Consider the following 21151-nt stretch of genomic DNA (forward strand, 5'->3'; position numbering starts at 1 on the left):
CAAAATCAAAAGGCCCCCCTTAGCTCTACCTGATAGGGAACCGGTAGCAGGTAACTGGTAAGAGACAAAACCATTATATCCTTTAAAGTCCCTACACCAGGTTTCCTGTAAACAGATAATATCAAAGAGAGCTAAAAATTCAGTCCAACCCAGACAATCCGATTTGGACCTGATACCCGCAATATTCCAACTGGCAATATAGCAGCTTGAAAAACCGGAGACACCTGACCCCAAAAGAGAACAGTTACTACCCTGCTTGAAAATAGCGATGTTAGTAGTATCCAGTAATAACTCCGGGCAACCTACTGGATCACCCTCCTTACCCATAGGCGTACAATCTACAGTTGTCCCAGAAATGTTAACCATAGGCCCTGAAATACAAACACTTTGTCCCATACCAGACGAGACCTGTCTCTCCAAAATTTCTGGGGGTACCGTACACAGCTCCCGTAATGACTCCGGGCAACCTACTGGATCACCCTCCTTGCCCATAGGCGTACAATCTACAGTTGTCCCAGAAATGTTAACCCTAGGCCCTGATATACAAACACTTTGTCCCATACCAGACAGAGCCTGTCTCTCCAAGGTTTCTGGGAGTACCGTACACAACTCCAGTCAATCGTTTTGATCCAGCCCACTAAAGCATTGGAAACGATTAACGGTGTTCACCTGGAAACTATTTGGAAAGCTATGCGAAGCTTCTCCCCTCGTTCTCTCCCCCCCCCGTGGTTACTAGGATGATGGCTAGTGTGTTGTCTATAGAAAAAGCCCAAAGGACGGAGTGAAATGCCCAGCTCGTTACAGGGGCGGAAAGTGGCTCGAATCAGAGCTGTTGTAGCAAGGTGTGGGTTACTGAAATTAATAATAACGCAATCCCCAGAGATGTTCTTCGGGGACGTACCAATCCAGTTGGTTCTGGTGGTGGTCAGGATTTGGTCCGCCAGAGCCACTGGAAAGCCACACTCCCGATTGAGCCATGCCACAGTTTTGTATTTGAGGGATTCATGTGATTCCATAGAGCGATGAAGCCCATCCTCCCTGATTGGTGTAACATTTGTCAGGACTGCTACGTAGGGTGCGCAGTCCGGTGGGAGGTTCGGTTGAGAGAGGCCGCAATTGTTAGACTTCCCCCTTTCGGTAATCTTCAACTGATTCCCCGGGGCACGGGTAGTGGGGGGGTTCAAAGGGACATCGTTAGAACATATAGGTGTTACTGCAGTGACATTAATAGTGTCCCCTGTAGACGGTAGTTTTGGTTTGCCAGTTACGCCCTGCTGCTCGATAACTGTTAAGGGACTTCTGTTTGGCTGTGCAGGAATGCTAGAACCTGCACAGGCCACTCCAACATTGGATGGGCCTTTGTTGGATTGCACGGGCTTGCTAGTCCTGCCCCCAGCCACAGCAGCTGGTTGCGGACTGTTATTTTGCTTCAAGCCGGATTGCACCAACACACCCAATCTAATCACTTCCCTAGAAACGGCCTCGAGTTTATCCAAGAGTGGAAGAACAATTTTGTCTAACTTTGCATCAATCATACCAATAAGCAGCTCAAGCTGATCCGGAGCTAGTTTCAGGTGGTTGGAATTAACGTCATTATGAAGACAGTTTAGCTCAATGGGGCCCCCATTTGATACAGAGACAGTGTTCTTTTTACTTTTACGACCCCCCCCTCTTTTTTAGACTGTACAGGTCTATTTAGATGTCTCCCTGACCTCAACACTCTGAGTTTTGGGGGCCACGGAACCCGGGGCGTCAGAGTCATTATGGGACTCGTTTGCATCGGATTCCTTAGCATCGGGTTCCTTGTGAGAGTCCTCAACGTCAAGGATATCCTGTGATGGCTCTATTTCGTTGATACCCTCCCTAGTTGGACAATTCGGAGAGCCCGTTACACAACTGTCATCAATGGTGGGGATCAACAAGGGGGTGGGCAAAGGGACAGGGGTCTCAGCAGAGACCAGTGGGATCGTGGGGTCTGGGACACTTCCTAAACCCAGGGACAGTCTTCGTTCCTTATTAATCTTGTCTACTACTTTAACTAAGTAGTTGTCAAGTGTAGAGACAATGGGGCGGGAATTCCTGCCGACTGACTTGGGCATATTGCCTTGGAGAAAGGTACAAAATAACCAGCACAGATATTACCGAATGGAAATAAGATGGGTGATAAATCCGGATAGCACTTAATATGAAATGACATAAAAACACAGTTATAAAATAAACGGTAAAACCAATATCTGACCCCTAGAATGGGAACTAGGTTTAGAGATGTTGTTTATTACCGGGATTAGTCCAATATTCAGGCAAACGGCAGAGTCTAAGATGCTGGGGGCGAAGGGATAGGGGTTGGGGCCCAGCCCTGCCTCGTCCAGTCGTGGACTGTCGTAGACTGTCCCGCCCTTGACCCGGCCTTCACCCGGGCAGAAAATCCAAATTTATAAACCGTGTGACGGGCAGGGGCGTGGCTAGCAGGGTGCGCAGGCCGGGTCAGACAGGCCTCGCAGGGACTTCTGGACTAGCGAGTCCCTGCGGCGCTCCACCCCTGCTGAGTTTGTTTTTCCGCCCCAAACGCCACCAGGGATGTCCCGGTCCCACGAAGCGGCACCCGCGTGCTGCAAGGCGCTGGCAGGACAGGACAAGCTCCTAAGGACAGGGCTTCAGGGGCAAGTCCGCCCGCAGGAGTCCGCTCGTGATCCGCTCCTCGCTCCCGATGAAATGCAGGTGAGGTGATGTTTTCTGCAGGTTTTCCGGGCAGGGGCGTGGCTAGCAGGGTGCGCAGGCCGGGTCAGACAGGCCTCGCAGGGACTCCTGGACTAGCGAGTCCCTGCGGCGCTCCACCCCTGCTGCACTTGCTGAGTTTCTTTTTCCGCCCCAAACGCCACCAGGGATGTCCCGGTCCCACGAAGCGGCACCCGCGAAGCGGGTGCTGCAAGGCGCTGGCGGGACAGGACAGGACAAGCTCCAAAGGACAGGGCTTCAAGGGCAAGTCCGCCCGCAGGAGTCCGCTCGTGATCTGCTCCTTGCTCCCTTCACCCACTCATAATACCACATACACAAACACAACAATCAGTGTAGACTGTTGTCAGAGTCACTTTCATATATGCCACTCATGCTGGTCTTGGAGAGCCTTGCTGATTTTTTAAACGATTCACCCAGCTATTTATGCATGTGCCCACTTCACACTCCTGGCAACTCACGGACTGCTGCAGGTTGCCTTCTGTGCTCAATCACCATGCCCTGTCAAAGGCAGCGTGGCAGGCTTGAAAGGTTGGGCACCGCTGCAGCCCGTGACTGGCCGGAGATGTCACACCACAAAGAGAACGGCTATAGGTTTCCCCGAGCCGTGCAAATTCCGCTGCCTCGTGAATGAATGTTCTCTTTTTCAAGCAGGGGAAGTGTATTTGCAGGTGCCAAGTTATTCTTCTTAGGTAAATCTGCTTCTCTTCTCAAGGGTAGCTACGTGAATTGCTGCAGTCAGTGCCAAGTCGAAGGGCACAAAGCATAGAAAGGCGGTGGCACATAAGCCGCTAGGCGATCACCTTCGGAAAATGATCTGTCCAATTGTTTATCAATTATGAATCAGTCAGGACCGGTCTTGCTACCTCTAAACAGTCCATCTCTAGGTGGATTGTGTCCTGTATACAATTGTGTTACCAAAAGGCTAATAAGACCTTAGGGGGTAGACCTAAGGCTCATTTCACCAGGGGCAAAGCTGCCACGACTGCTTTGCTACGTAATGTTCCAATTGCAGAAATCTGCAAGGCGGCCACTTGGAAGTCGGTCCATACCTTTGCTAAGCATTACTCTCTGGACACTAATGCCAGGACAGATGCTCAGGTTGGGCATGCTTCGCTGCGAAATCTGTTCGCACAGTAGTGGTGTTATTTCATTTTTTCTCCACCGCCGCTTTGGTGTGGGGATGGGCTTGCCATTCTATTGGATGGATGGATGGATGGGTTTTTATATAGCGCAATATCACCGCCAGGTCTCAAAGCGCTTTGCATTGGGAACCCGTCCTGGTTTTTCCCTGTGAGATAGCCCCTACTGGGTATCCCCAAGGTGAAAGCCAGGCATCCCGCCGCGGGGGGCCGTAGTGGAGATTAAGCAAGCTATTGCCCAGAGTTGCAGAGTGTGAACCTGTGATTCGAGTAGGCACCGAAGCGAGAATTACCGAGTCCGTGGACATTTTGGGCTCAAGACCCTGCCGCGTCGGGAATTGAACCCTGGTCCCGGGTCTGATCTCAGCGTCCGGGTCTGCCTCCTCTAACCAGTGAGCCACACTTCTTCACTAGATTATAACTATAAACAGAGATCCCCTACTATAGAAGGAGTAGTTTCTGTCCTGTAACTCCAGTTCTGTAGTAGGGGTATCTCTGTCATAGTCATAAGCGCCCGCCCTCCTCCCCGGTGGAGAGATTTATATTCATGTAAGGAATGCTACAGGTGTGGCGTGTTACGCCTTCAAAAAGAACTGAAAGTAAAAGGGACCTGCAGTGCATTCTGGGATACTGTGAAGCTTCTGGAATGTTCTCGTAAAGGCACAGTATCCTGTTCTGAGCCACATAATGGCAGCCTATGGGGCTTGTCTGTCCATTTCTTCCTCTATCGTTCCACAGGGTTTTGCTGTTAAAGGCAAGGTTTTTCTCTGTGGAGAAACCTGGACAGGCAGTGCTGTTTGTGGTTTTTGGTGGAATTTCTAGTTGAAGTACTGGACAGTGTAGCCTGTGGATATAGGCTGCATTATCTGTCTTTAAATTCTCTCTTAGGTGTCTGTGCAGTTCTGCATGTTTTGACAACTTAAGAGATTATTTTTGATTGCTCCGGGGTCCACGCACATGGGCGGGACTATTCACTAGATTATGACTATAACAGAGATACCCCTACTACAGAACTGGAGTTACAGGACAGAAACTATTCCTTTGCTGTGAAGGAGAGGTGTGACCACCTCTCCTTTAGAATTAGGTAGGGTGGAGGCACTTCCGAGCTCACCAAACTGCATTGAAGTGCATTGATCTGGTGCCCTCCATGCATTTTTGCCCAGTTCAGAAGCCCTTGGGTCTTGCTTTGGCGTGACCCACACAAAGGATAGGGGAGTGTCCACCCCCCTGTCCAGCTCCTCCATAGGGAGGTGCCCAGAGCTCCGCCAGGTGGCCACTTGATTCTGCCATGTTGAATCTTGACGCCTGGGAGCATCTGACTGGCTAGGACAACTCAGTAGCATCCTTGACCCCTCAGTTAGGTGGATCACTAGAGAATAGGAGCTTCCCCTTTTTTAGGTTTACTTAAGGGCTCCATGAGGGTGGGTCCTTAGATTAGTCCCGACCACATCTTCAAGATTCGATTCCCTGTCGTCTGAAGACGGTTCTAAGACTGTTCTATTGGTGGACACTGGAACTCTGCTGTTCTTCAAACCAGGATCAAAGAAAAGACTGCTTTCAGCGGGAAGATTCCTGCTGCATCTTTGTCCCTGTGTTTCTTCAGTTCTGCGACCTTGCATCCTCCGAGACACCAAGGACTCAGCCTGCATCCCAGCCAGAAGGAATCTCTTTTGGAGTGAAGGAGTTGCTGGTCTGCAACATTGCATCTTCTCTTGCGAACTGTTTGTATTTGCCAAGGCTTGTTGGTTGGCCTTCCGGCCCCTGATCTTCTTGCACTCCACCTCGTGGATGGCTCCCGTTCTGCATCATTTCCTGGGCTCCACAGTTGCTGTTACAAATTCACCATGCTACAGCACAAACCTCCAACTAGGGCTGGTATTGTGCTCCTGTGCCTCCTTGTCACCTCCGGGTGGTTTGCACTTTGTCTCCTCTGATTTCCGGTTCTTCTCGTATGGAGACCATGTCCTGGTTCATGAGATTCTGTAGCTGCTGATCTTCCACGAACCTCCATTGGTGTCTTCGGGGTGTTCCAACACCACTTTACACATGGGCTTCCTGGTGTAAGTATCCTGATTCCTGGGGTATCCATGGGTGAGGTGGCGCTCCAACCTTCCTTGATCCAAGTGGTTCCTTTGAGAAGTGTCCTCCTAGAGCTGTAAAATTCCAACCACCACTTACCCTGTGTTTTCCTATGAACGTTTGACCCTGTGTAACCACTCTGCATCCGAGCGCCTTGGCGTCCCTGGGGCCCCCCATCCTTGGGTACTACTCCATCTTCGGTACTTACCTCACATTCCACTATTTTAGTATATGGTTTTACCCCCCGCAGTTGAGCCCTTTGAGTTTTTCTATGCTAGCTATTTCTGAAGTTTCTATTGTGTGTAATTGATATCTCTGGACAGGAGATATTCCAAATTAATGTCAAGTGTGTGCTAATAAATACAATGTATTTTTATACTCACCTGGTGTGGTATTTGTGTGAAAAGCTTACTGACTGACAATAGTGGTGAACACATTTTCTTTACACCCTTCCTTAGCTGCTCTCCACAGCTTCTCCTTGAGAGCTCTGGTTTTCAGGGACCTAAACGCTATCTCTAAGGGACTCGGTGCACAGTGCCTCACCACAGGTGGACAATATATACTGAGCCAGCCTCCTCCAGTAACAATAGGGGCAGAGGCAGAGGTACAAACACCCATGGAGCATCCTCCAATACCAAACAGTGACTGACTCCCCCCGACCTCTCAACACCTGTCGGGGATGGGTAAGACTTCACATTTTCCATCCAGTCTTTGAATCCATCTCCACAGACCAATAGATACTAGCCATTATCCAACATGGTTTTTGTCTGGAGCTCGTTACCACACCACTCAACATCACATTTTACACTTACAGGTTATCACAGATCACCTAGCACTTCTCAAACAAGAAATCCAAGTCCTACTCCTCAAAGGGGAAATAGAACCAGTCCCTCTTCACCAAAAGGGCCAAGAGTATACTCCTTCATATTTCCTCCTTCCAAAAAAGGACGAGTCCTTAAGACCAATCTTAGATCTCAGGCCCCTCAATTATTACATCGTCTCAGAACACTTTCACGCTGCAGGATGTCATTCCCCTTCTACAACAGGGCAACTTTATGGCCACACTGGACCTAATTTTATGTTTCTGCTTCTCGCACTGCGAGAAAGCAGAAGGGTTTGGTTGGGGGCGGGCGTGTGGGCGGTCCTGCTCCAGGGCAGGGAGGAGTGGCTTGCCCACTCTGAGGGCGCTGACTGTTTGGTCGGCCCCAGTCAAACCTGTCAAACGCATGCTCCCTTTTCTCCATGTAGGCTGCATGCAGCTTATGTGGAGAAAATGGCCTCCCCATAGACACCTGTGTGGTCAGCCTCCCAACCAATCACCTCTCTGGACTGGGCCGTCAAAGGTAACTTAACTTTTTGTTAGTTTATTTAAAATTAACCCCCAACCCCGCGAGTCATGCCGGCTGCGACTGGCACCCTCCCTCCTCCCCTGACGCTTGTGGCAATTGCAGTTAGGTTTTATGCATTTGTATCATATATTCACATATTAGCATGGACACACATTCATTATACTCCTATCTCACCCTCCTGCGGGAAAACAATCTAACAAAGGACTTGCTGCACGTGCACAATATCACAGAGAGTAGGAGTCGTCTTACCCAGTGACTCGAAACAATTCTTCGAAGAAAAGCAACTTGTACAACTCCAAACCAAACACTAGATTGCAGGAGTATGCAGAGCATGTGAATCTATGGCACTACATGCCACAAACAGATCCTTGCAGGGTAAGTAACATAATTCTTCTAGTGGCCATAAAAACAGCTAGGAGGGTCAGGAAATTACAGGCGCTCGCTGCACACCCTCCATACACTATTCTCTACCGAGACAAATTGGTTCCGGACACGTTTCTTCCGAAGTTTGTGACTCCCTTCCATGTTGGCTAAAACATCACCCTGCCTACCTTCTCTGCTCAGCTCACCCTTCTAAAAAGAGGAGAGACAAGTCTGTCTGGATTCAAAAAGAGCGTTGTTCTGCCTAAACTGTACAAAAGACTTCTGGGTGGACGATCAACTCTTTGTGATGTACATAGGAGCTAAAAAGGGGAAGGCTATACAGAAACAGACCATCTCTAGAAGGATAGTTTTCGTACTCTTTATCAAGATTTGCTATGTATTTGCCAAGAAGCAACCACCTCAGGTTTTGCTGCTCATTCCACCAGAGCTAAGGCTGAACCCCTGTGTTAGCTTGCTCAGTTACTGTCCTGAAAATCTGTCCGGCAGCAACGTGAAAATTCTTAAACACATTTACCAAACAATACTGCCTTGACAGTCCAGGCCATCATGATGGACACTTTGCCCGTTCGGTCTTCCAGGAGTTTTTGATTTAGAATTGGCTTTGCAGATCCACCTCTGAGAAAGGCTTTGCTTGGGCATCCAATCATAGGTAAGGAATCTGTGAACAAGTTACTTACCTTTGGTAACACCATATCTGGTAGAGACTCTATCAAGCCGCAGAGTCCTTACCAACCCTTGCATCCTCCCTGCCCTGCGAGCCAATTGTAGTATCAGGGACACCCTTCTCAGGGCCTTGGTTGTTCCACACCAGGGTCAGTTCTCATCGTGGCTGTGCACTCATGGCGTGGAAAGTTGTAAAATTAACTGATGTCAGCACGACGTCTGGCGCCTTTATAGGTACTGTGCATGTCACTTTCAGCCTGGCCGACTCAGATCTGAACGGCATCACCTAAAGGCGTGCAGGAGTACTGCTAAAAAATCTTCTGCATCTGGTCTGCAGCTATAGAATCTCTAACAGATAAGGTGTTACCAAAGGTAGGGTACTTGTTTGAATAGTCCTCAACAGGCTTTGAACTTTTAGGCGAGATCTATAAAACACATCCTCCTTCATTTCCTGATTTGATTTGATTTGATTTGATTTTGAGTTTTGTAGAGCGCACAGCTGGAGATCGCGATCCTGGAGGATAGAAAGTCAGGGGGGGGTGCTCAGGGGAAGAGAAGGGTCTTCAGTCTCTTCCTGAATCTGAGGTGGTTTTGTTCTTGCCTCAGAGAGAGTGGGAGGGCATTCCACAGCCTGGGGGCGTTGTATGAAAACAGGCGACCACCTGTTCTGGCCTTACTAATTCTGGGGACTTTTACCAGGGAGAGGGAGTTGGATCTGAGATGTCTAGTTGACTGTTGATGAGACACAAGAGTCCTGAGGATGGGAGGGCCTTCATTGTGAAGTATTCTGTGGGCAATGCACAGGGTCTTGAAGTTGATCCGTTCCTTGACTGGCAGCCAATGCAGACTTCTGAGGGCTGGCTTAGCTGAGTTCCTTGCTGCGGTTCCTGTGAGTATTCTTGCCGCCGCATTTTGTGCACATTGCAGTCTGTGAATTACAGAGACTGGGGCCCCCAGATATAGGACGTTCCCATAATCCAATCTGGAGTTCACCAGCCCCTGCATCAAAAGCTTCCTTGATTGAAGAGGAAGTAGATGGAGGATCTTTCGGGCCATCTTCATAAGGCCAAAGCACGTTCCAGCAGTTTTCCTCGCTTGAGTTTTAAAGCTCAAATCCTGGTCCAACCATATCCCTAGGCTTTTTACCTCGGATTTTGGGGGTGGTGGAGATCCCATGCATGGTGGCCAGGGAAGGGGTGAGGGGATTTTCTTTGGATTGCCTAGGAGAAGTATTTCTGACTTTTCCCCGTTCAACTTTAGCCGGGACTCGCACATCCACTGGTGAACTTTTTCTAGACAGCTAAATAGATTGGGGAGGGCGTTGTCTGATTGGTTGAGGGATACGACAAGCTGAGTGTCGTCGGCATACATTATTGATTTAATCCCAAAAGGTTTGACAATGTCCTCGAGGGGTGCCATATATACATTAAAAAGTGTGGGGCTCAGGGAGGATCCCTGAGGCACCCCACACTTGAGTGCCAGAGCCTTCGAGATAGAGAATCCATCAGTCACTTGAAAGGACCTATCTTCAAGGAAAGACGTAATCCAGGCCAATGCGGAGTCCTCCACTCCAATCAGTCTCAGACGGTGAACAAGGGTTGCGTGGTCCACCGTGTCGAAGGCGGCACTCAGGTCGAGGAGGATCACTGCCACTGATCCTCCTTCGTCCAGAATGCCCCTTGCTTCCTCGACCACGGCTAACAATGCAGTGTCCGTCCCCTGTCCAGGTCTAAAACCTGTCTGGGTCTGACGGAGGATGTTATTGGTCTCTAGGAACTCGGAGAGATGTTGGTTTGCTACTCTCTCAGCGATTTTGCTAATCGCCGGAAGCAGTGAGATCGGTCTGAAGTTTGATGGATCTTTGTGGTCGAGGTGGGTTTTTTTTATAAGAGCCTTCACAGTGGCTTTTTTCCAGTTTGCTGGAACTGACCCATTTTTGAAAGAGGCATTGATCAGGTTGGTAAAAGGAGTGGCAATGGTGGAAGCAACATGCTTTAGTTTACTTATCGGGGCTGGGTCTGATGGGGCTCCGCTTTTTACTTTATGCAGGACATTGAGAAAAGTTTCGGTGGTAATTTGGGGGAAGGAAAGTAGCCTCGGGCTGTCTTGGGAAGCCGGATGGTAAGGGTCTCTTAGATCGATTGTATAGTAAATGTTTTTTTCTACTAATTAATTATCATTGTTTGGATGAAAAATATTCGGGACATGTCTTTTTGTATGTGCAGTGACACATCCAGTGAATATTCAGATTGGACTGCTGATGCAGGGATTAATCTTCATCCTCCAACCCGGGCTTCAGCTCGACGGGCAATACTGAGACTATTAAGCAGCTCAGATGAAGAACCATCAACTGAAGAACAGCTATCTCCTCTGAAGAAAAATGATAATCCTAATAAAAGAGAAATGAACAAGGTACGTTAAAATAATTTTCCTATTGATGTATAACTAAATATAATCTATTTTACTTTATATTTGCTTCATATGCTTTTTGAGGACTCCTTAATTTTCTTTTTCAAGCTCAGTGTGGTCTTTTCTCATGCATCCTAATTCCTTAATTTTACTTACTTTTTACATTGGAGAGGTATTTCTGTGCAAATAATGCATTTTCCACAATCTCATCAACATCCTTTGATCCAGAAATGTTGTTGTTGAAACCTAAAAACAGACAGACCCCCTTAGAGGCTGACTTTGTTGCCCTTTGTGTAATTGTATTGGAGAACATTTAACGCGTTAGTACAGCATGGGTGTAGTAACTGCAGTTTCTCTTTTATGCACCAGCTGGCAGAAATCATAGTAGACCAGACTCTTCTTTCTGGAGCAAAACTCTTTAAAAGTTAATGCTTTAGCTACGCTCAAGCACTCTAATACTAGATCCCGTACTGTTCTGCAGGAGATATTAAATGTGTTTTTAAGTATGAGATGTAAAAGATACATTCAGCAGCTCAGAAATTGACTCTCTCATTCGTATGTTTATTAACCCACCCAGTTCATTGGCAGTAGATGCTACTGACTGACAGGTGATCTGAGGCCATCTTTCCCACGTACTTGACAACCTGTTTTATCCTAAGCCATCCTCAAAGGTCTAGGGATGAGCTTTTTCTGATGGACATTTCTACCTGTAGCGTCCCCACCTTTTGAATATTCCAAGTACCAATCTGGATCCAGAAACTTTTTCATAGCTCTCCCACACTGGGAGAGGGTGCGCTGGCTCTGCATTGGCTCCAGAAGTAACATAGTCATGATATCACCAGAGCAATAATTCTCTAACCCAATGTGCAGATGTCAGTTCCCTTTTTTCTGTGACTTAGACTCTGATCCGGAGCTCATTCTTTCACAGTCCTGTTCTTCAGATTATTCATTTTTCTCGCCAAACCAACGCTGCAGTGTAGAATCTCTTCCCCACTGCCTCCAAGAGTTCAGTATTCAAGCCATGCAGAGACTGTGTGGGTCAGATGTCAATCACTGACACCACAGCATCTGGCTTTGATGCATTGTCTCTGTTCACACCTCCAGAAAGCCAAGCTGTTCATGGCCAGGGCCAAGGATGATCGCTGGGGCAAATGATGATCCGGTTCTTGTTCAAGGTCACCATGAACCCTGGCCTTAATGTCGAGGGATAGTAGACACACACATCAAGAGAAGAGGAGACACAATGGAGACGAGCATAAGAAAGGTAAGTTCCCTCAACTACCTCCAACCCCAACTGAATTGTTTTCGAAGCAGGACCTGTTGAAGATTGTAGGAAGCTGGGATTGTATATACTATTCCAAAGTAAGGTATAGTGTGCACAAAGTCCAGGGAGTCCCCAGAGGTATAGCAGAGGCTACATTAGGCAAGTACTAACGGCTCTCTTTGTGGTAGTGTGGATGAGCAGTTAGGATTATGCAGAGAGTGTGTTAAGCATTTATTGTGTTTACTCACTCAAGGCTGATGACACACACTCCAGAGACTGAACCCAGACCAATTGGGCAAGTGTAACAAAGGTATGCTTATGTTTTATTTTTAAAACCAAGCAGGACTTACTACAGGTAGGCAAAATGTACTTTCAATTGTAAAACTTTTCAAGGAAATGTAATTGGGAATGGATTTGCAATTGTTACAGATTTGTAAATGTTTGGAAAACAGTTTAAATTCCAATTTAAATTTTATTTATTTATTTCTTTATTTCGGCCAAACGGCCATAAAAGACACACATATATACATACATTAAATCATATATCATAACAATATACGTGCATCAATTCATTTAAAACAATAATTTCAGTAATGGAGTGCAAGTTAATTTTCACCAATCAAATCATAAACATCATTCATTTAGCAGCAAAGTTCAGTTTTTAGCAGCAAAGTTCAGTATTTAAAATTAATCCAGCTTTAAAGGACCTGTCCCAATTTCTTTCGGACAATAAACACAGAGTAGAGAAACCTACTGATACTGAATACAATAAACTGTGCAGTATTAGTTTTTAGGATCCTGTATGCTGTGAAACAGGATCTGGTTCCTAAGAGAACACACATGGGTTTAAGCCATCTTTTCCGAGCTTTCAAATATGCTTTGCATATAAACAGCATATGGACCTCATTCTCCTTACATAAATCTGAGCACATAGGACATCTCTCACTTGTACTATTAGGACAATCCGGTTTTTTCTTTGTCCAACGCTCAATGTTGGAATTCAGCATGAGATTCCCATACCTAAACTTCAGGAAAAGAGTCTTAGCAACAGGGGGCTCTATTTCATCCAAGAAGGATTCAAAACACGGTTCACTTTTGAAGGATAAAAAGTGTTTAGTTAAAGTGCCAATTCTACTTTCATGAACATGTCTATTATCCATAAAGCACCAGTAGGCTCTTTTTACCATGGTTTTAGCAAAGGCGGGTAGATTCTCTGGGTTTTCCCAGAACGAACGCAAGCCCAGATTAACGAGCCATTTTTTAACATGCCCGAACCACCGAAGGGAATTGAAAGAATCTAAATTCAATACTTCTCGAAGACCATTCCTGTAATCTATCAGTTCTGGGGTGGACCAAATCCTTATCCAGAACATTAGTGGTCTTATGATAGATAGGTGGTCGGTTCGTTTGAAATTCAAATCGAGCTGGAGAGGTATTAGTGGTGTACTGGTTGGGACCTTTACAATTGTTCTCATAAATATCTCAGCCCCATATAAAGCGGCAGATTGAATTTTAAATTTGAAAAGTTCAAGTACAGGTGTTATACTTTTACTTGTACTGGCATTCAATCTACAGATTATTGGTTTAGCATTATGGGCATATGACACCTTACTTTTCTCGATTTGGGCCTTCCATGTTAACTTAGAATCGAGTACTACCCCCAAATAAGTAAAATTCTCCACAGTACCTAGAGTTTCCCCATTCAGGGTCAGGTTCCCTCTGTCCGGTCTACTAGGATTTAAAGCCATACATTTTGTTTTATCAACATTTATTTCTAGCCCTTTGGTCACACAATAGCTGCTGAAGGAGTTTAAGAGTGCCTGGAGGCCCTTCTTTGTTTGGGATATTAAGATGGTATCATCCGCGAAGAGCAACGCAGGCACTCTCTCTCCATTCAGCTGGGGCGAATCATTGTTACAAGCATTAAGATAATCAGGGACATCGTTGATAAAAATGGAAAACAGGGTGGGGGCCAAGACGCATCCCTGTCGGACACCACGCTTAATCGGGATATCCCGCGTCAGTTCGCCATTTGGACCCCATCTGATGTTTGCATGATTTCTAGCGTGTAACTCGATAATGTGGACCAAGAGGCTTCCTGGCAGGCCGGCTTTGTTTAACGATCTCCAGAGCAGGTTGCGAGGGACAAGGTCGAATGCCGCCCTCAAATCAATAAAGGCTACATACAAATGACCTTTCCTGATGTGAACATACTTCCAATACAGACAGCAAAATCTAAAGACCTGGTCTATCGTGCTGGTCTTAGACCTAAAGCCTGCCTGTAATTTGGAAAGTATAGCTGACTCCTCCAACCAGTCATTTATCCTAAATAGCAGATGCTTTGCATAGAGTTTTTGCAGGATGTCCATTAAACTAATAGGTCTATAATTTGAGGGAACAGATCTTTTTCCCTTTTTAAAGATCGGGACAACTTCTGCTGCACGCCAACTATCAGGAAAGTTACAACTTACAGACAGAGCATTAAACAAACAATTAATATAGGGAGCCCAAACTTCAGGTTCATGTTTGTAGAGGTCACCCGATATTTTATCTGGACCAGGAGCTTTATTATTTTTTAATTCATTAATTGCCCTATTTGTTTCTTCCAAGGTAAAATCAAGACATACAGGTAGTGGAAGTGAACATGAGAACTCCTCCTCCTCGCCATTGTCATGCTGTCTATACAAATTGGTAAAATGCGTCACCCATGTCATTTCATCAATGAACGAGTCCTTCACAGGTCTTCCAGCATGCCCCCCGTTTGCAACCAACCTCCAAAAACCAACATTATCATTATGTTTTGCAGCAAACAACATGTCAGCCCAAATTGACTCTTCCCATTTTTTTTCGATACCCTTTGGACTCGCTTATTTATACTCCTCCCTGGCGAGTCTAACATCATCTTGGGATTGATTTCTAATCGCATTTAGGAGCTTCCTCTTAGCCATTTTACAAGCATAATCATACCAAAGTTTTCCATGGCATCCCACACGTACATTTTGCTGTTTCTTCCTTGGCAATTTGGACATGTGGATTCTTAATTCATCGAAAAAAACCTTGTGTAACTCAACAAAGTGGTCACAATTGTCAGTAAACAAGGGTTGTCCTACTAAGGGTGTAAAAATCCTATCAAACAATGAATAAACTGCAGCCAGGGTCTTGCCTTCACTTAGGAGATGCGGCCATTTTAAAGCACGTCTGTTATTATTAATTGTATGTGCATGCTCGCATGGATCATCAGCAACTATCTCACTTAGAATGGGGCTGTGGGTGTCTCTGATTATCTGTGCATCAATAAAAAGTTCCAGAGGAAAATGATCACTCTCGACCCTTGATGATACTTTAAAATCAATCATAAAATGCCAAATAGTTAAAGAAACAAAAATAAAATCTAGCCTGCTTTTTGATTTCCCAAAAGTAGGTTGCTTTGTTAGGTCTGAGGGAAAACGACCATTACACGCTCTAAGACCGTGATCAGCTGTTAACCTCAGTAATTGAACCGCCAGAGTGGTACACGGGACATAGTTCGAGGTCTCAAGCTGAGGAATATTATATGCTTGATCCTCATCTTGGAAAACATCAGAAATCCCAAGGATCGGTTCGAAATTACAATTCAAGTCACCCCCCAATATCACAGGGACTTCGCCCACCACCCTTTTCAGAAAGGTATCCAGGATTTCCAAGGTGGGCGAGACCTTGGAGTGCCCTGTAGGTCTGTTATAGACATTGACAATATAGTATTCACCCCCTTTTGCTGAAACAATTTTTAGAGCCAGAATATCAGGGGTTCCTGTGTCTATGAGATCAACTCTTATGGCTAGAGTAATTTTAAGCCATATGATCAATCCCCCAGATGGCCTTCCCCTATCGGACTGAATGGCCTCAATGCCAAAGGTTTTATATCCCATCCTGTGCGGGATATCCAGTGCCCAAGTTTCTTGTAATAGGCAGAAATCACTGGAGTCGACATAATCTGCCCATTCTGGGTCTTTCAGATTTTTGCCTACTCCGCTGATATTCCATGACAGGAAAAACAGCTGTGGGATTAACTCACTACCAGAGGAATCACATTCGGCAGTGAGGAGGATTGGTGCCAAAGGGGGGGCTACTCTATCTTGATGTGGGTCATCTATTTTTATCTCTTCATCAGTAGTCGGAGCCCCTGATAGAATACTGGTCTTAGCACCAGCACAGTCCTCAACATTATCAGTGCGTGCTAAGGTCACAGTTGGATGGCTTTCCATATGTCCGAGACTATGATCAGACACTACGGGGGGACTAACAAGAGGCCCTGCAATCTGGGTTAAGGAGACCGTTGCTACTACATTGATCGTAGGTTGCCTTATGAGTCAGTCTACCTCCTCGAGGCTACCGAACCTATTCTGGGTCGGTAGACCATTCCAGCACACAAAGGGATCTTGGTAATTGGAGGAATGAGTCCTCCAAGGATGGCGCTGTACCAGGGACCAACCATCTTCCCTTGGTTTTTTGGGGGGTGGCGGATAAAAGAAAGACAAAAGTCTAGGAATAACGCGGGAACCTTCACCATTGGGGCAAGAGCAAATGTAGCGTGCTGTATGTGGGTCCTCAAAGGTCACCACTATACAGTCCCCAACCGCAGATTTCTTTGTGGGGCCCACCCAGGGAACACGACGCACCATCAGGACTCTGCTCTTCCGACCATTAGGAATTGCACGGTTCGCATTGAGCCAGTGCATTGTCTTGTTCTTCAGGGACCAATGGTTCTCATATTGGCCATTTTCAAGCTGAGAAACGCCGTCAGAACGACCACGTAATCATTAGCCTCTGGGGGAAGATCAATGTAACCCCCTCTAAAGTTATTCTTTACAGAAGTACCCTGGGAATACTGTTGACGAGATTCTGTAGGGCATGGTTTAACAGAAGGGACTGCAGTAGGCTTTAGAGTGGGTACGGAACAAGAGCGGGAGGGGACAACAGGTTTAAGAATTGCAGCAGTTTGGTTCACACCCACAGTTCGTGGCTTCGGAACCGGGCGTTCTGGTGGTAATACAGGGGGAGGAAGAAGAGATGCCTGTGAAGTCGAATCCTCTACCCCAAAGCCCTGGTTTTCTAGACTTCTCAAGCCAAGAGTGGCCAAAGCAATAATGCTTTTCTCCATCTCCAACAAACTGTTTTCGATGGATGAGAGTCTAAGAGCAAGAGGGGAAAGGAGTTTCTTGAGTGTTTCCCAAACTATGCCTATAAATTCCCCATCCTTCCCTTCCTGGCCCTCAACAGATGAGCCCCCCTCTTGTACTGTGGTAGTGGTTGGAGCGGGAACTAACCCCTCGGGAGTCCCCTCTCGATGTGTCTGTTCCCTAGGGATAATCCCTTCAATTATATTGGGAAGTGATACAAAGGGCAGTTTTGATTTCTGTGCCACCGCAACTCTTGCCTTCTTCCGGTAGTAAGTATACCGGGAGGTCTTTTTCCTTTTTGGGAAATTACCCGGTTTTAAGTTAATTCTAGATGAGTTAAAAATTACTGGGGCGGGTAAATTAGAGCTGGGGTCCTTCGTGTCAGAGAGAGATTTTGGAGTTGCCGGAATAGAGAAATTAAAACTGACATTCTTCATAGGAGACAGCACAGGCGGGATCATATTAACTACATCCACAACTGGCCCTAGGGCCTGGGAGGCAAGTTGTAGAGTTGGAGCCTGGTGGACCTCTGCCTGCAAGACTAATGACCTAAGAGTGGCAGGTCGCTCCGGGGTAACAGCAGTAGCTATGTGCCCAAGTGAAGATTTTTTGGAAACAGCAATTACCTCCGATAATCTTCTAGCGACTGCCAACTCAAGAGAGACACGGGTCTGCAGTTTTGAAATTTCCTCATCAATCGCCAAATTAGTACGAGTGATAAAATCATCCATTGGACCACTGATTGAGGTGCTTCCCTTACCGGTCTTGCTACGGGTTATCCTAACGGACATAATTATACAAAGATAAGAACCCAAGTAAGGCCTCCTATGGATTACAAGTGATTACAACACCAACCCCAATTAGACAATATAGAAGAATGGGCGAAAGAGGGTAGGCCAGTCCAGTCCTCGGCCGGCCTCAAACGGCCCAGTCTTTGCCCTGTCTTCGCCCGTGCTGCGTCCCGCGCTGCGGGAGGCAGAGATTATGATATGGGGGGCGTGGGTGGGCGGGCCAGCAGGGAGAGCGGACCGGAAGCTCTTCCTTGGTCTTGCAGGGACTTCTGGGAAATGAAGTCCCCGCACACTCGCAGCCCCGCTGACGCCTCGCGCCCACAGCCGCCTTACCGCCACAAGGATGCCCCGCTGTGTTGGTATTCACCGCTCCCGTCGAAGCAGCACCCGCGGAGCGGGTGCGGCGAGATGTGGGCTTGGAGCTTGGAGCGCTGGTGTAGGGTTAAAAGGATGCCGCTGAGCCTCTGGCCTCGGAGCAGGAACTGCTGCTAAAAACGAAGTAAGTGTCCCACACGTTGGAGGACTGGGTCGCCTCTTAAAAGCCTCGTGGGGGGGGGCGGGGGGCGGGCCAGCAGGGAGAGCGGACCGGAAGCTCTTCGTTGGTCTTGCAGGGACTTCTGGGAAATGAAGTCCCCGCACACTCGCAGCCCCGCTGACGCCTCGCGCCCACAGCCGCCTTACCGCCACAAGGATGCCCCGCTGTGTTGGTATTCACCGCTCCCGTCGAAGCAGCACCCGCGGAGCGGGTGCGGCGAGATGTGGGCTTGGAGCTTGGAGCGCTGGTGTAGGGTTAAAATGATGCCGCTGAGCCTCTGGCCTCGGAGCAGGAACTGCTGCTAAAAACGAAGTAAGTGTCCCACACGTTGGAGGACTGGGTCGCCTCTTAAAAGCCTCGTGGGGGGGCGGGGGGCGGGCCAGCAGGGAGAGCAGACCGGAAGCTCTTCCTTGGTCTTGCAGGGACTTCTGGGAAATGAAGTCCCCGCACACTCGCAGCCCCGCTGACGCCTCGCTCCCACGGCCGCCTTACCGCCACAAGGATGCCCCGCTGTGTTGGTATTCACCGCTCCCCTCGAAGCAGCACCCGCAGAGCGGGTGCGGCGAGATGTGGGCTTGGAGCTTGGAGCGCTGGTGTAGGGTTAAAATGATGCCGCTGAGCCTCTGGCCTCGGAGCAGGAACTGCTGCTAAAAACGAAGTAAGTGTCCAATTTAAATTACAAAATTACTTTTGATTGTACAGGGGTGTGTAGGTCGGGGCCAATGGGTCCCCTCCACTGGGGTACACCCCCTATTCTGCCACCCTCCAGTGAGAGGGGGCATGAGCCTCTTCCTAATTGGCAGGGTCTCCTCATCTTCAAGATGGAGGGGACTGAGATGTGTGCTTCACCTCACCTCCCCCACCTGAGGGGTTGGGTTGGCAAAGGTGGGCTCATCTCTCCTCCTAACTCTGTTTTCCTGCCAATTCTCCTACCGAAAGTGGGAGTCCGAACTGCTGGGGGCAGCAAAATGCAAGGACAGCTTACAAGGGCTGCAGGCCTTTGAAGCATCCCCTTCGTGGACCCAGCCCATCCTGGTTGAGGACGCATGACTCCTCTGCCCAGAATGAGCTTTGTTTCTGGACCCAGAGAGTGGAGGCTTTCTACCCCAGGGTCCAGAAACCTTTCTGATGCTGGCAAATGGCGGGCAGCCTTTCAGGAACCATGCCATGGCTGGTTGTTTTTCAAGGGGCATCTCTGATGCCCTCTTGGTGCATTTTACATTATATCCTATACTGGCATCAGTGTGGGTTTCATGTGCGGAGAAGTTTGCTACCAAACTTACCACTGCTCAGTAAAGTCATTATACAGCTGTGGAGTTTGTAATGACCAACTCCCAAACCATATACTCGCTATGGCTTTACTGCACTTTCCATGTCTAAGAATGGACTTACACTGTAGAGGTACAGGGCTCATGCAACTGTACCCTCACCTATGGTTTAGTTCACCCTGCTAGAGAGGTGGCTTACCTAGGTCACAGGCAGTGGATTGCAGGCATGACACACACAGATGTGTACCATGTCAACTCTACACTTTTTTTCTGCACAAAAACACGCAGCCTGCAATGGCATTGCATAGGTGTTAAGGTGCAGGGCCCATGAGGGTGGCACAATAGGTGTTGCAGCCCTTAGAGGCCTTCCCTGGTCACAGTGCCCTTATTACCCATAGTACCTTTTACAAGGGACTTACTTGTGGCCAGAGATGTGCCAATTGTGGGTTCAAAATGTACAGCTTTGGGAAAAAGCAGAGGCCCTTGGTACCTTATTGGCAAGGACCCAGGACACATCAAGTCAAAGTGTATCATGTGTCAAGCGGGTAACCATACAAAAAGGGGCAAACCCCTCTCCTCTCTCCCAAAGGTAAGAGGATGAGACTAACCTTTCCCAAGAGAGTCTTCATTGTCTAAGTGGAAAAATCTGGAAAGACCTTCTGCATTGGCTTGGGGAATCCCAAGTCTGTGTTCCACTGTGAAGTCCAATTCCTGTAGGGAGATGAACCACCTCAAAAGTTTTGGATTTTCCCCTTTCATCTGCATTAGCCATCTGAGAGGTCTGTGGTCAGTTTGAACTAGAGAGTGAGTACCAAACAGGTTGAGTCTCAGCTTCTTCAGGGACCAAACACCCGCAAAGCCTCCCTCTCAATGGCACTCCAACGCTGCTCCCTGGGGAGTAGCCTTCTGTTTATAAAAGCAACAGGTTTCTCTTGTCCATCCTCTTTGGTCCAGCCTCTGCTCTAGCTTATAGGAATCAGACTGCTTGGAGTAATCTGGAGCCTTGATAATAGGTGCTGAGCACATTTCCTCTTTTAGGGCGTCAAAAGCCTTTTGGCAGCCAACTGTTCAGTTAACTTTGTTGGGCTTCTTGTTGCAGGTGAGTTCTGTGAGGAGGGTCACAATGGACACATATCCCTTCACAAACCTCTTATAATACCCAGTCAAGCCAAGAAATTCCCTTACTTGGGTCTGGGTGGCTGCAGCTTCCCTCTCCAAAATTGTCTGGATTTTGGGCTGTAGTGGTTGAACTTGGCCTTAATCTACAATGTGGCCCTAGTATACAACAGTTCCCTGCCCTATCTGGCCCTGGGGTGCCTTTATAGTTGGGCCTGTAGTTTGCAGGACCTGTAAAACCTTCCCTAGGTGGACCAGA

General features: G+C 47.6%; 1 protein-coding gene across 4 annotated transcripts in view; it reads left to right on the forward strand.

Annotated features, from left to right (window-relative positions):
* Nucleotides 1-21151, forward strand: part of BRWD1 (bromodomain and WD repeat domain containing 1) — a 2464655-nt gene that overhangs the window by 1241716 nt on the left and 1201788 nt on the right. For all 4 annotated transcript variants that reach the window (XM_078656838.1, XM_078656840.1, XM_078656841.1 and 1 more), the window contains one exon: nt 10576-10762. In XM_078656838.1, coding sequence (XP_078512964.1) covers nt 10576-10762 — 187 coding nt within the window. The remainder of the gene's footprint in view (nt 1-10575; nt 10763-21151) is intronic.

Source organism: Lissotriton helveticus, chromosome 8 (assembly GCF_964261635.1).
Source record: "Lissotriton helveticus chromosome 8, aLisHel1.1, whole genome shotgun sequence".
In the NCBI taxonomy this organism is placed as follows: domain Eukaryota; kingdom Metazoa; phylum Chordata; class Amphibia; order Caudata; family Salamandridae; genus Lissotriton; species Lissotriton helveticus.